Below are 15377 nucleotides of genomic sequence, written 5' to 3' on the forward strand. Positions count from 1 at the left end.
TAACATATCAGTCAGATATAAAACCAGTGCTATTTGGTAAATAATTTGACTATTTTGCTAATACCTATGCCTCTGGATTGTTCTTGTATATATTTATATACAATCCAGGCCAAACGTGGGGAAGCCATATACACCCCCTGTCAAAGGTTTTGAGACACTTTCTCATTCAAATAAATTAGAACCTGTCTCAAAACTTTTGACGGGGGTGTATATATATATACATATATATATATGATTTCTATTAGTAGAGTCGGTACCAGAGGCTCAGCTGCTGGAAATGAACGAGTAAACAGATTTGCAACAACGAATTTATTCACAGAACCTGCCTTTTGTCAGCCTCATGAAGACATCTGCTAATGTCTCAGTATTAACGGCAGTGATTTGTGGGTTAATACCAACAAGCAAGAATGTCATAATTCAGTCTGTATTTCACTTTCTACATTTCACAGAATATTGTGTGATTTTTCACTTACAGTGCGTAGGTAATTAATGCAATATTTTACTAGAGTTCATTAAGTTAGTGTTAATGATGGTGATAAACAGGCAGATGTGGGTTAATTTCCTAAGGCGTGGTTGTGGTGAGAGCGCAGCCTCTGCTGGAAACAACAGCGGGTTTCTTCAGGCGGATATCTTTATAATTTGCTTGCCAATGTTTCCCCCTTTCATCATGGAACAAAACGCCACTGCAAGAAAATGAAAAACTGATTAAACGCCTGCCAAGAAAATTCCACAGGATAAAGAAAAACGTGAACAGTCGCATACCTCCCATGTTTTCTATACCGTTCACCACGGTTTCTAGCACCTGCAAAGTGAAGCAGAAATAAACATAATGAGAAAAGACAGGCGAGGAAGAGGCGTTTTGCAGGTTACCCACACAGCCAATCACCATTTCCTCCATACCTTGATTTGGGCTGATTTGACCCACTGGCTGAGCTCAAAGAGGGCGGCGTCGAATTTACTCATGTAATTCAGCACCGTGAATCGCTCCCGGGTGAGGTTCTTACTCCGCAGGTTTTCCTGAGTCTCCTCGCTCAGGGGCGGAGGATACGGAACATCCTTGTTGTACTGGGAAATCTGCCCACACAGGATGACGTGGCCGCCATTGTTCATCTTGAGGTAAAGGAAAGGATGGAGGTGGTAAGTTTACAGGACAGAAAACCTGACTTTTGTGCTCTAAATCCACCTCCAGAGTTCATTTTATTCTCCATTCGAATCAAAAACAACTTAACGTAAAACATCATGCATTACCTGTGCTATGACAGTATCGCTAATGGCTCCTCCCACGTTGTCAAAATAAACATCGATGCCACCAGGACAGCTCTCCTTGAGTCTCGCTGCAACATCCTCCTGGCGATAGTTGATGGCTGCAGAGAATCCCAGATCTTCCACTAGAGCCTTACACTTATCATCAGAACCACAGATCCCAACAACCCTCACACACCCATCCAACAGGCCGATCTGGAAGAAGGAAAGCGAGATGAAATAATTGACACAAATAGGATGTCACTTCCTTCCTTTACTGACTTCTGAAATACACATTCCTCTCAATAACCATCTTGAATGAATCTAAGATGTATTTAAACCCACTTAAGATGAGAAATTTTAAACTAACTTTAATAATTTACTGCAAACATACAATTTTAGGAATGTAATTTTAGTGCACTTTGCCAACATTTCAGATAGTTTAATACACAACGAAGAATTACTAGATTCATATCTGGAGCTTTGTGTTAAGGCTACAATGGTTAGCTGATTAGTTGTAAACTAATAAATGAGTCAATTAACCCTCCTGTTGTCCTCATCTACGGGCACTAAAAAATAGTGTTTCCTTGTCTGAAAAAAATTCAAAAATCTAGCAAAAAAAACAAACTAATTTTTGAAAATTTGCAAAACTTTCAAGAAGAAAATTCCAATAATTCCTTAAAAGTTTCCCTTAAAAGTTTTTTTTAAATCTCCCAAATGTGGCAAGAAAATTCTTGGAAATATTTTCCATAAAATGAGTAAAAATCTTCAAAAAAAATCCTAAAAATATCTAAAGTGATTGCATACATATCAGTAAAACTTCTAATGTTTTCTTTAAGAACATTCACAAAAAAAATCTAACAAAATCCAGTGAAATTCTCTGGATTTTGGTTGATTTTTTGTGAATGTTCTTAAACATTTTTCACATTTCCTTTTTTCCACCAGAAAATGTTCAAAAATTTCCCAAAAATGTTGAAAATGTGGACATCAGAAGTTTCACTGTGAAAATATTTTTTTCCCACATTTTCAAACTTTAAAACTGGTCAATTTTGGACCCACAGGACGACACGAGGGCTAATTGGTTTGAGAAGAAAAAAGTTAAAATTCTCCGATTCCATCTTCTTAAATGTTACCATTTCTGTTTTTTTCTCTTCTGTGACTATTGGTTGGAGAGAAAATAAGACATTTAAAAACGTAATTTTTGGCTTTGGGGGACACTAATCAACATATTTTGATGTTTTATACAATAAACAACTAATTATTCAAGAAAATAATGACACGTTGTAGCCCTACCTGCTATATTTGTTCTCAAACGGTGGAATTTTATCTTTATTCTGGTTGTATTTTATTGTATCTTTATTGTATTTGCTGGAATGACTTTGTGGTCTTTTGTTGTATGCTGAGAGCTGCCAAACGGCCTTTCTTTGTTGCTTAACAATGATAATAAAAATATTCTATTTACCTGTCCAGCTATGGAGCCGCAGGCGCCAGCTGCGCCGCTGATCACCATCGTCTGATTGGCCCCTTTGATCACGTGACCCTTCTCTCTGATGCCCAGCAGCGCAGTGAGGCCTGTTATGCCAACTGCACCCAAAAAGTAGGACAAGTGCCCATCAACCAGCTGTGAATCAACCTACAACAAACAAAAGTCAAATAATGTCAGGTGTTTTCTAGTCAGCTGCTTCATGTATACAGAACACATTGTCATTTTATCATTTGCAGTCATGAAGAAGTACAGGATAGCTCCATTACCTTCTGTAAGCCACTCCCTGCCATCACAGCATGCGTCTGCCAAGGCCAGTTGAACGAAGTGACCACATCTCCCTCAGCATAGGTGGTGCAGCAGCTGGACTCGACCACGCCGACTCCTCCACCATCCACGCACTCTGACAGCTGCCACGGGGTCAGGTACTCGGCACCGGTGTCTTCGTTCATTCTGCAGCGCTGATGGGGAAAAAACAAACAGAAAAATAAGCTGAGGAAGCTTGTATTGTGTGACCTTGCTTTAGATGAAACAAGTGCGAGTTAAATGCATGATGTAAGACTAAACCTGAGCCATGTGTTTCTTCACAAAACAAAATACTGTATATGATTCACGATGACATTAAAGCCACATGTAATAACATGTAACACCCTGTTACCCAGTGTGGGGATTGGGCTTGTTGCAGTGCATCTATTGGATGCTCAGTTGAATTGGGAGCAATGAGTTTGGAGGCAGGATCTACATCTTGGCCTCTTGGTTGTGTTCCTCGAGACGTTTTTGCAATATTCCAGAATGCATTTCACTGCTAGAGACATCTGCTGATCTTTAGGTGGTTGGTGTGTGACAAAATTAAAAATCACATGAATAGAAGAACATGGCATTGCAATAAAATTCATTTTATCTGTCAGTGATTGCAATGTTGTGGCTGATGCAGATGCTAAAATCACTGTGTTGTAACCTCGTGTTGTGACATTTAAAGGCACCAAACTGCCAGGGAAGTTCACATGCATGAGCAAACACTAAAGGTCACCAATCATGCCCGCTGTGAGTGTATAAATACCATGTAAGGGTCGACTGACAGGTAAAGCGTCCGAACGAGAACCTCCCCATCCTTCAGCTCAGGTGCTAAAGTGGTCTCCTCCAGGCGGAAATTTTCAGGAACTGGCGCCCCATCGTTACCTTTACCCAAATGAGAGGAAACGTTAGCGTCACATGTGCATTAATGCTGCTGCACAGGCTTCAAGAAAACTTTAGCTCTGAAGAAATACATATTTATTAAACAGCCTACCTGGTCGTGAGTTGAGAACGACTTTCTGCACCTGCATTCTTGTAAAGTTACTTAAACTCCGAAGCTGTGTTTCTACTGATAATAACCAAACCTGGCAACGAAACTTCTACGTGCGGTCAAAGCGTTGCAAAAAAGAGAGTGTTTAACAGTACATAGCAACACTAGAAAAAGTTCAGCTGCTGGCAAAACCTCATTCTTAACACTATTTACATTTGCGAACAGGTTCTTGTCTGGATACTAGCAGCTAGTTAACAAAGACCAGCAAGAAAGTCACTTTGAGAGCAAAGCGAGATGCTTCACTGTTACATACTTCCGTCTTCGTTTAAATCCCTGCCAGGCAGTCGGAGTTCTTATTTTTTTTTATTTCTGAGAGTCAATAAAAACTTATTTTTTAAAGATGATGTCCATTTTCTACTAACTAATATCACTAGAAACTGCTAATAGCTCCGTTTGCTAGCTGTTGTACCGTTGTTTTAAATAAAGGTTAGCATCGGTTCACTCTGCGCATGCCCAGTAGCCGAAGTTAGCTACTATTTTTATTTTGTTAAATTATATATTTCATATCTTTTATTTATTCCTGTGAATAATATTAAAAGAAGCTTAGTGTTAATATGAGATACGTACAATAAAGTATAAAATTATTTTTGCATTGTTCTGGTGCAACGAGGGGTTTACTATCTTGCTAGCTAGGTGCCGTTTAGCCGTTAAGGCAGCTGAATCAGAAACGGTACGCGTCCCCAGCAGCCTGCTTTATTATTCCAGTTTCCATCATCGCTGCAGCTACTCAACATATTCAACAGTGATTTGAACAACATTTGACATCAGAGTAGGTCTGTTCCTCATGGAGGCTCATGAACCCGCGTTGCAGCGATGTAAAAGTGAGTCAAAGGGGAGCTGGGAAGTGACGCCTTGTGGAGGAATCTGAAAAAATATTTTTTTTAAAAAAAGTTTATGGTCGCTGCCGTTACATTAGCATGCCGTCAACTTTAGCCGTCAGAGCAACGACGTGAAGACTAGTGTGCCATGGAGGAGCAGAGTTTAACGTAAGTATGCTGTTTGTGCATGACATGTCCTGTTGGATGTTCTTTTTATGAGGAGGTAGTTGGTTTAGGAGCCTGATATTAGCCATATTGTATTACAGCTGGACAGCTAGCCGGCGAGTGTGGCTAGCTTCACCTGATCTGACGTCTCCTCCCTCCCCAAACATACAGTAATGCGAGATGTGAAAGTCCCAGAAATCCCCCAGAGTGCCACACATAGTATATATAGATCTATATTTGTACATATATGTCTGTCTCTGCTGTGCAAAAATAGTCCCCTCTTCCAAAACTGTGTCATCTGCATGTTGAAGTGAATCTAACAAGACTTTAACTATAGCATCGGTTTTACTGCAGAAATCTATCAGCAGTTACCGTGACTTTTAATACCTATAAGACTGTCTAAAAAGCTTCACCTGCTGTGTACTTGATTAAGTATTAAAATGGTATTTTGGATCCTAGTGGTGCCGCTATTAGGTATGCTCATTAACAGGTAATATGTCCATTAATTTCTTGATTTCTAAAGATGTCGAAAAAGAGAGAATCAATGACTATCACCATTTTCCACATGTTTTCAAATTGCCTTTTCAGAAAGAAGAAGCTACAACTATCAAATATTTCATATGATTGCTAGAAAATTGACTTTACCCATCCAGCAACTGTAACAATTAATCGATTAATTGTCACCAACTATTTTGATAATCCTTTAATCATTTTGGCAATTTTTTTGAAAGCAAAAAGTCGGACAAACTGAATATATTTGGGTCATGGACAAAACACATTTGAGAATGCTGTCTTGGGCTTTTTCTGACATTTTATAGACCAAACAACTCATCAAATAATTTAAAAATAACCTGCAGAATAACCAACAGCGGGGCTGGTTTGTTGCAGCTCTGTTACAGATTAATTAATCAGTTGTTGGCAAATAATCTATCAGTTGTCAAACCAATTAAGCAGCTAAGTGAATTCAGGAGTGATATCAGCTTTAAAAATAACATCACATTAATGCAATCAGGAAAAAAAAAAAGGTTGTTTTCCACACAGACACACAAACCACATCCCCCCGCTCAGTAACAGTGTCATCGGAGGTAGGCATGTCAGTCTGACTCAACTTCTTGTCAACTGCATCTGTGAATGTTTTCAGGCTTTGCACTTTATTTTAAGGGCAAGATAGAAGAGAGAGAGAGAGAGAGACTGTAGGCCTGCACAAGCTTGCTGGCACATGCTCGGTCATGTCCGATGCTACACAAAGTCTGCAGCATCATTTACTACAGGCTTAGAATTGGCCTGTTTTCATCTTTTCACAGCCATCATAAGCATATTTGTGATATTCTGTGCAAAAAAAAAAAAATGCCTGTGCGGTCCAGGAGCAAACACCTACATGTCCATTAGTTGCTGATTAATTTTACAGCTTGTCGAATTGTTTTGGTCGGTTTGCTAATTAAATAATGGACTTGTTATTTCAGGACTGCCTTACACAGGTGGTTGTTTGCCTCGTGAGGATCAGGGTCACTTGCTATCAAGGCTGTGGTTTGATTTGTTTGACATTACATCACCGAGTAGGTCACAGATTGCCTTGCAACATTTGGGGCTTGGTTAAGGACTCGCTTTGTGATATTTCATCATGCCTCGTGAACACAGGCAGAACTGATGGCATGGAGTTTAACAGCATAGAATGTATTCTGTGGCGGATTACTGATTCACTTATTATAACAGGAATACATTAATGATTGCTATATTATTGCAATAAGCCATCTGTCTAGATCTAGTGTATGCCTCAATAATATACAGTCATTATTAATTAACATTGTTATTGTGCCAATGATTTCCTGCTGACATGACTTCAAAAATGTCACTTTATACCTAGACTACTCGTTATTACTTATAATTTAGTTATAAACTTATTCTGACTATCATTTGAGTCATTTTCAAGCATAAATGTGCTTAAATTCCAATTTAACATGAGGATTTGCCACTTCTCTAATAATATTTATAGTATAACAATAGTGATGAATTTCGTACAATTGTCCTATAATAGGATTTGAATCCCTAATATGCAAATTAGTCAAGTAAAATCACACCATAAATAACATGAAAGGTCTAATATTTATCCTTGTTGGGTTACTTTTTTTAACACCAAGCATAATCCTTTTTACTGGAGTTCACTCAAATATATAACAAAGCAATGTAATATGTATTTATTTCACATTTCTATATGGCACATTCAAGACAATAACAAATCGTGATGTGCTATGTAAATAAAAAAAATCCATAAATAGATCTTATATTGCATGCTTAGGATCCCTTTTATTCATTTGAATGTGTTTTCAGTATTTGTCTAATTTGACATTTGTTTTATTGTATAGGTGGTGTACAAATAATAGTAATTATTGTATATATTTGAGCAAAACAAGACCTTTAAATTGAGTGATTTTGCGCTGTTTTCTGACATTTTACAAATAATAACAGAAAGTAATATACTGAGAAAGCAAACATAATGAAAATATGTACGGGTGTACCCAACTGGTTGTCTGTTCTCTCCTCTCAACGTAAATTAAACATTGATTATTTTAGCTGCTGGTGAGGTCCACTGACTCATGCTAATGTGTTCCACTGTTTTCTGTGGAAAAGCTGAAATCATGCTGCAAGTATCCCCAGCAGCCCTCACAGGAACTATTTTCCCTCCTCTCACCCTCAGGGACCTTCCTGCAGCTTCCATAAATAAAACTCCTGCTCGCTGTGTCATGCATTTTAAGAACGACTTCTGTGATGTGTGTGAATGCAGAGGAAAGGAAAGTGAGTGTGTGCGGCCGGCCGGGTGCCTGCCTTCCCCTTCCATCCCCAGCGGTCCTCCCTTGTGTGTTGGAATTTCCCGCATGGACTGAGAAGGATCTTGCTCCGTAAATTACGGCGCCCTGCGTGTCAGAGGAAGACCTTATATGGGCACGGAAGTGGGTGTGGCCATGGCGCTTGTGGAAGGAGGGAGGGAGGTGAGGTTGGTGGGGATCACAAGACAAGCAGAGACACGGAGAGCCTCGATGTACACAGCAAAAGAAAAAAAGCAAAAAAAAGGCCGCATTGCCAGCGTGAGTTTTTTTTGTGCAATCACAGTGCAATCATGTGCAACAGACAGCAGCGGTGGCGACAACGCGCATGTGTTCCTGCAGATTAGCGCCAGCGTTTTCCTCACTGGGAAGGACTCTTGTTTACGCAGCGACCCCCTTTTGACTTTGTAGCAGGAAAGAGGAAGAAAAAAAGTAGCAGCGAGCGACAGAGAGAGAGAGCGAGTGAGTGAGTGAGGTCAGCAGCGTAGCATGAGTCAACGTTGGGGATGTGTGCAGTCATCATCATCATCATCACCACCATCGCGGGCTGTGTTGTGCGGGGCCCTGCTGGCCGCACAGAGCCGAGAGTGTTGCCATCCTGCGGGGCTTTAGTAGCAGCTTTCATGACGAGCACAGTGAGTATCGAGGCGCACGGATGGGGGACGCGTCGATGACTGTGGCGTTGTTGTTGTTGTTGTCCCCGCTGCTGTTGTTTCTCGACACTGCGCGTTATTGTGGCCGCAGCTCGCCGACAAAGTTTTGTTTACGCACAGGGCGCGCATCGGACTAAGAAAAAAAGAAAAAGGATGCGTGTCAATCAGAGCGGATTGCACGGAGAGAAACGTGACGTATCGATCTCCTTTTTGACAACTTGGATCTGTTCCTGTTTTGTCTGCTTTTTCTTCTTATTATTGTTAGTGCCACGGGCTGCATTGTTGGTTCGGTTTGCGTTGCAGTGGGCATTAGTAGGACTGGATAATCCGTTTTCTGCAACAAAGGGCTTCTCGTAAATAGCGCTGAGCTGGCCCGAGAAAGTGATACGGCGAGAGGGGAGTCCAGGAAGAGTCTTGTCGTGTAAGAGAACGTGTTGCTTACATTTTCCTTTTATTTCGTCGTCTCTCTTGCACGGTGCAGGCCGTGTAAATGCTGCTCCCGCCGCCGCCTCATGGGCTGGTTTAAATTAGGAAATGGCGATGGATTAGGGCGGCTAATGGTGCTTGACATTTATTTTTAAGCCAATTGAACGTGTTGGTGTGTTTATTAGGCTAAACCCCGGGCTTGTGTAAGGTTGCACTTGTGATGCGTCATGATGATCCCTCACCTCAGATGGAGTGTGCGCCCTCTTAAAGCTCACACTACACAGCATGCTCGCCCTTGTTCTTGCTCCAAATCCTGCAAGAATGAGGGGAGAAAGAAGTGACTTATGTACCTGCAGCTTTTCAGACCGACATGTTTTGCAACATGTCTGCAGGCATGTGCAACATCACATGACACACACCGTGTTTGTTAGCCACATAGCATTGGTCATTCACTTTCCTCTGTCAGTGGTGCCCCTGAGCCAGTACAGGATCTGAACAGCTGCAGCCGGCTATTTTGGGAAACGTGCGTTTTACCAGGCCACCAGAGCAAAGGGTGACAATTGTCAGTCGCTTACCAAGTTGCCAGAGATGGCCCTTGCCAAATCCATGTTGCAGAGATTCTCGTGTTCATTTATGTAACCATCTCTTCAAATTTGTGCAACCTGAAGCCTGCAGCAGGCAAGTGCTTTGATTTTTTTATGGTGATTTCCCCACAGTGATAAAAGAGAGGCGATGCTTTCCTGTTTAGGTTAAAGACTGCTGCACAACAGAGACAAGATTTTTCTTTTTTTTAAATTTACACAGATGGAGCAAGGATTGAATTTTTTAACAGAAACAGTCAGGATCTGTGTGCATCCCGAAATTTGGCAGGCTACACCATGTCAAAAATCTGTTCCGAAACCTGGCCATCAGATAATATTTTTGATAATCATAATGAGTTGCCATGGTAATTGCCAAGATCTCCTATAAGCTACCAAAACCTGCTGGGCCATCTTGACTGTTTCCCTGCTTTCTCTTTTTTCTTTTTTCTTTTTTTGCGTAGATTGTTTCATGGTGATTCATGTTTGCTCACTTTCAGTTGCCCTTCCGTTTTTGAGTCGGCAGCGCTGGTTCAAAGGACACGGGTTAACACTTTTCACTACCTATGAGTCACACAGTAGTGAAAAACGAATGGCTTCTATCTCGTTCAGCTTGCCGTCTGTTAACGGAGTCTGGCGGGAAAAAAGAGCTTCCTTTCTGTTTCAGGTCAGGCGAGCTAGGCGAGATTTCATGAAGGTGATCAGGCTGTTAGCAAACCAGTCGATGATAAGCATCTTTTCTGTGCATGTTTGTGTCTGGTGCAGTATTATCCGGTAATGACACTTCCAGGAATTATTGATTCCATCTCTGTAAACTACCCTCCTATGGCTGCAGCAGTATGTGCAGGTCTGGTCTTATATGTGTTGGCCTGCATGCAGGTCATTATCCTAGTGTCATGTGAGCTCAGCAAATAGACCTGCCCCTCCCCTGCTCTATTCTCACACCCGATACCTTTCAGCGGAGGTCCATTGTTGAAAAAGCAAACAGCAGGTTTTTACATGACTGAGGCAGGTATGCTAATGAGACCCCCCTCTGTGGGGACCCCTTTATCTGGTGGCTCAATGCTTGACCTGTGTTTCATTCTCTCTATACAGGGTGTTGCCACTAAATGAGAAAAACACGAAGACTTCTTCAGATCTGTTTACCCCCCGGCCGGCGACCTGAGTGGATCACGAAGAACATCAGAGGGGATAGAGGATTATCTTGCTTGACCTGTCTCCTCCTCAGACTGATGTCAGACTAGTGTTGCAGCTCTATTTCACTGTGCATACCTCATAGAAGGGTATACAGGAGCATATTTATTGCGTTGATTATTGGATGGATTGATTTAAGTGGCATCCAGTAGAGCATTAATACTTTGTCCGACTAAAAACGGTTCTCTGCTTCGGCTTATTCATGCCCGTCATGAGTGTACCAGCCCAGCAGAAACCCAGCAACAAAAGAACAGGCAAACGCATCACGTTTTTCAGCGATCAAAGTGTAGCAATGAAGGAGACTTCTCAGCACCCAGAAGGATCCTACTACGTCCCAAGCGGTACTGCGTCAGACCCCAGACAGAGTGAGGCTGCAAGTACGGTGACGTCCAATCCAGAAGGTCCTCACATGTACCTCAACTCGGTCATCTTCAGCCCAGATAAGGGTGACCAGAGCAGAGGTCATTATCAGCAGACTGTACCCATGAAGTGGGCTCACCAGGAACCCAGTCAGCAGCAGCCATCAGTGTCCCAGCAGCAGAGAGCTGCCACGTGGGCCACCATGCCGAACTGGGGGCCAAACTTTGCAAATTATATCGGAGGAGTTAACATAACGGATTCAAGGAGCCAAAATGCATTTGTGAAGTCAATGCACGAGACATCTGGTTTACAGCCACATCAACAGCCTCCTAACAGAGGAGCAGAGAAACCTGCAGCTGAAGCATACAGGGATGCTGCAAAGTCTCGAGGCCTGGAGTGGGAGCAGCAACAGCAACAACAGTCCCAGGCCTTTCAGGAGACGTTGAAGCCAGGAGTGCTGAACACCCAGCAGCAGAGTACATCCCACCCAGGAGGGAGCTCAGTCTTGCAGCCCTTCCAGTTGGCCTTCGGTCAGCCCAAGCAGCATCTGCCAGCTTACTACCAGACCTTCCAAGGGAACATGACAACGCTACCCAACCCACCAAACTACTCAGCACCAAACGCCAAACCCCCACATCACTTACAGCAGATGCAGAAGCAAGAACAAATCCAGCGCCAGCAACAACATCATATAATTCAGCAGCAAATTCAGCAGCAGCACCATCAACAAATTCAGCAACAGCAGATCATTCAGCATCAACAGCATGTGCAGCAACAGCTACAGCAGCAGCAACAAATACAGCATGAGCAACAGCAACAAAAGATACAGCAGCAGCAGCAACAACAGCAGCAGCAGCAACAGCTCCAAATTCAGCAGCAAATGCAACATCAGCAGTTGCAACAACAAAACCCCCATGTGCTTGACTATTACCCTGGTGCACAAAATGCACATCCACAGCCTGTCGTCGTACACTCCCAGGAGTCCTCTGCTCCCGCTCCCCCGAAGATCCAAGAACCAATCATCCAGGACATCACCCCAGAACCCCAACAGCCGTCAGATCCGCTGCAGCCCCCTCTGCAGTCTGAGCCCCTGTCCCAGTCGCAGCCTCAGACGCAACTCCAGTCTCAAACCCAGCTTCGGAGATCTCGACGGCTCTCCAAGGAAGGCGGCGCGCCGTCCGACAACCCTTTTCTCTCCGTCGCCTCGGATGAGCCGGCGCCGGGGCCACAGGGATCTCAAAACGGGGCCCGTGACATCCAGGCAGCCCCGACAGGTGTCATCCAAAGTACTCGCAGGAAACGCCGGGTTTCCCAGGAGGTCAACCTGGAGACACTCGCTCACGAGGCCTCATCCAGGGAGTTTCTACCATCGCACGTTAGCAAGGTAACTGCATGATTTGATTTGTAAAAACTATTTAAATGTGCAGCCATTCTTACTTCTTCAGCTGCCTTCTTTTTGCTTTCTCTTACCCTCTTCATTCCCTCTCTGTGCTTTTCTGTTTCCCTTGCTGTTCCGCTCGTTCATCTGTTTCTCAGCTGTTTCCTATCAAGCGCAAGAACCACAGAAATAAGCTTTAATAGGAAAGGACTGAATGTTCTGAATCCCCGTGATTGCACTGCAGTTCAAATCTAAACTCGTCGCTACAAGCTGAAGGCTTTAATTGCGAGTATTTCACCGAGAGCTCAGAATCTATTTTTCTAGTGTTATCTCGGGGTATAATTGCATTGGGACTTCAACTCCCTGAACAAGAGTGGGAACTGGAACAAACGACTTATTGCCAGTGCCAGGAAAACTGTGCCAAAACTTGTGTTGTTTGTGATTAACGTGTTGTTGGAAGAGATGCTTGGGTGTAAGCGGCGCCCAATGGAGCGTTCACCACAAAGCTGATCTGCCATGTGGGGGGGAAATCTGACTTTTTCATTATGAATATCGTCACATTGCTTCTCAGCAGCTTCACGTGTGACTCTTCAGCTCTCACGACATGTTTTAAACCCGATAAATTCCCCTGACTTCACCCTGTGATGTCACACGCTTATCTGTGTTTGTGTGCTGAACTCCTCGATTGTGCAACAAGTCCTGTTGCCAAACAGCACTGAGTCAGTAAGTCTGTAGTTCAGCATGGCCGTGCCCTGAGTTTGCCTCCGGGGTAGCTGCTCCTACAGACACTGTGTTTGGTTACATGCCTGCACACCTCCCCCCCTCCTCCATCAAAGGAGAGAAACTCCAGCCTGGCCTCAACCTGCCCCACCAAGCACCCCCCGCCTCCCAATCCCACCCCTCCCGCCTGCAGTGCTCAGCAGAATCTCTCTCCACAGCCCTGGTGCAAGGGCTCGAGTTTTCCACCGGCGAATAATGAGCGCGGATCCATCCAGCGTAGCCGCACTGCCGCGTGCCTTTCTGCCCATGAAGACGCAGTGTGCAGAGGCAGTGTGCATCTGCCTTCCACTCTCCTGTGATGTGGTGGCTTAGAAGGCTTCAGTCGGAGTTGCTCCACAGTTGGTCTAAAGCACACACAGGCTGCTCGTGCCCACTCATTATGGTTTCTCAAAGACAGAAATGTGAAGAATGCTTTTGGGGATGACTCCCTTGGCATGCGCATTAAGTCTATCGCTTCTGTGCTGCACCTAGCAGGGCAATATGAAGGTGCAATGCAAGATACTTGTTTGGGAGAGGCACACTGAATATCTGTTCTGTCTTCTTTTTGTCTGGTGGGATTATTTTCACAGCAGTTTGGTTTCTGTTTTGGATTTTAGGACTGCGTCTCAAGCAGTAGCTGCAGTCGTTAATCAACTAGTCAACTGTTAAATAAACCATCAGCTTTTCAGTGATTGATTAATGTTTTTTAAGTCTAATTTCCAGTTTCTTACATGTCAATATTTTCTTGTTTCTGAACTCCTGTATGATGATAGACCTAATATCTTTGCTTTGTGGACAAAACAAGACATATAAGGATGTCATCTTGGGCTTTAGGCTGCACTCAACGACATTTTTCACAATTTCCTGACATTTTTTAGAACAAACAACTAATTGGTTGGGCAAGGAAACAATCACCAGATTAATCTACTACGAGAATAATTATTAGTTGCATCCCTAATCACGGGCTTAGTCCTGTTGATGTATCTGTTAACACGCCATTTGAGTATTGACATTGCGTTTTTTCGTGTGATCCCAGTTTACTGTACTCATTACAGTTTGGCAGGCTGCTCAGCTGAACTAATTGCCACCCAAGTAGATGCATTTGCTGGAATGCTGAGCTGGAAAGCTAAGCGACAGTTACTTACAATAATTAGGAGATGATGTTCTTTACACATGTTGCTCGGTGCACTGTTATTTATACCAGTTGATTTTTACTTTAGGTGTTGCATTTGAAAATGTGTCACATGAAGGTGTGATGAATGTGTAAGCTGCAGTTCTAAGTGTTACAGCAAGGGTCAAGGTTGGAGCTGTCCTGCTTGATTTTCGCTGGTGATTAAACTATTAAGATTAAGACCATGCAATACTATATATTTAGCGAACCGCTTTGCATTTCACCGTGCAAAGATTGGCATATACTTTTTGATGTGATCTTGTCTGCTGTATGTTGAGGAGACGTTTGCTTATTAACAGCATTTCAACCACTGATCTGCCATCTTCACTAGGAGCCACACCGACCATGGAGTCCCACTGAACCGGAGGGCATGAACGCTAAGCGGCCCCGAGACGACACTCTTCTTCCACTCGTCATCCCCGTATCTGTTCCAGTCCGGAGGCAGGATCCCTCATCTCCTGACAGAGATGAAGCAGCTCTGGCATCCAGCTGGCCCCACAGGCCTTCCAACCCCCAGGACCTGGGCCGTTCAGACCACAAACCCTCGGTCATCGTCACTCGCAGACGTTCACTCAGGAACTCCTTGTCGGAGAGCTCGGAGCAGGTGTGCACATATTAATGCTTTGCTGTTTTACTTTTTGGACTTTTTAAAAGCATGAAACATTTTCATTCACAGACCTCATTTTCCCAATTGAAGGCAAATGAGAGAAGAACTTGAGAGAAGTTACAAAGAAGTGTGTGTGGGGTAGTCTCGTCTTGATCATTCAATGTTTTGCCTGTTTAAATCCAGCTATAAATCCTTGAATTTATTCCCTAACAATGCTCCCTTCCCCCCACTTGGCTCTTCCCTGCCCCCATTTCTCTCCTGCACACTTTTCTCCCTTTCCCTGTTTGATTAGGAGGGGGGATTTGGGGACCTGGTTGCCCTGTCCCAGATCAGGCAGATTAGAAGGGTTTAGCCCTTCAGTACTGTGCATTATGTA

At 43.4% G+C, this 15377-nt stretch overlaps 2 protein-coding genes across 9 annotated transcripts in view; one reads left to right on the forward strand and one right to left on the reverse strand.

Annotated features, from left to right (window-relative positions):
* Positions 1 to 294: 294 nt before the first annotated feature.
* Positions 295 to 12679, reverse strand: ptgr2 (prostaglandin reductase 2). Of its 3 annotated transcripts, none has more exons than XM_051946173.1 (8): positions 12557 to 12679; positions 3786 to 3904; positions 2995 to 3186; positions 2705 to 2875; positions 1249 to 1458; positions 901 to 1110; positions 763 to 802; positions 295 to 683 (listed from the first exon to the last, which is right to left on the reverse strand). In XM_051946173.1, exons 1-8 carry the CDS (start codon positions 12609 to 12611, stop codon positions 619 to 621), a joined length of 1062 nt encoding a protein of 353 aa, XP_051802133.1. In that variant the 5' UTR covers positions 12612 to 12679; the 3' UTR covers positions 295 to 618. The 3 variants fall into 3 exon arrangements, with proteins under 3 accessions (XP_051802133.1, XP_051802143.1, XP_022054929.2); XM_051946183.1 differs by lacking the exon at positions 12557 to 12679 and adding an exon at positions 9197 to 9240; XM_022199237.2 differs by lacking the exon at positions 12557 to 12679 and adding an exon at positions 4014 to 4477.
* The window catches only part of mideasb (mitotic deacetylase associated SANT domain protein b), a 35005-nt gene continuing 24399 nt past the window's right edge, over positions 4772 to 15377 (forward strand). For 2 of the 6 annotated variants that reach the window (XM_051946148.1, XM_022199197.2), the window contains exons 1-3: positions 8148 to 8510; positions 10628 to 12470; positions 14726 to 14998. In XM_051946148.1, the coding sequence (XP_051802108.1) occupies positions 10929 to 12470; positions 14726 to 14998 (1815 nt within the window). In that variant the 5' untranslated portion in view covers positions 8148 to 8510; positions 10628 to 10928. The other 4 variants (XM_051946157.1, XM_051946151.1, XM_051946164.1 and 1 more) reach the window with 4 other exon arrangements.

Source organism: Acanthochromis polyacanthus, chromosome 1 (genome assembly GCF_021347895.1).
Source record: "Acanthochromis polyacanthus isolate Apoly-LR-REF ecotype Palm Island chromosome 1, KAUST_Apoly_ChrSc, whole genome shotgun sequence".
Taxonomy (NCBI): Eukaryota; Metazoa; Chordata; class Actinopteri; family Pomacentridae; genus Acanthochromis; species Acanthochromis polyacanthus.

Coding starts and splice junctions, on each gene's coding strand:
- ptgr2 (XM_051946173.1), bottom strand. CDS start 12,611: ATGAACGAGCGGAACAGCAAGGGAAACAGAAAAGCACAGAGAGGGAAT. Junction 1,459..2,704: donor GCGGCTCCATAGCTGGACAG/GTAAATAGAATA, acceptor TCCTTCTTCCAG/ATCGGCCTGTTGGATGGGTG. Junction 684..762: donor CGGTATAGAAAACATGGGAG/GTATGCGACTGT, acceptor ATTTTCTTGCAG/TGGCGTTTTGTTCCATGATG.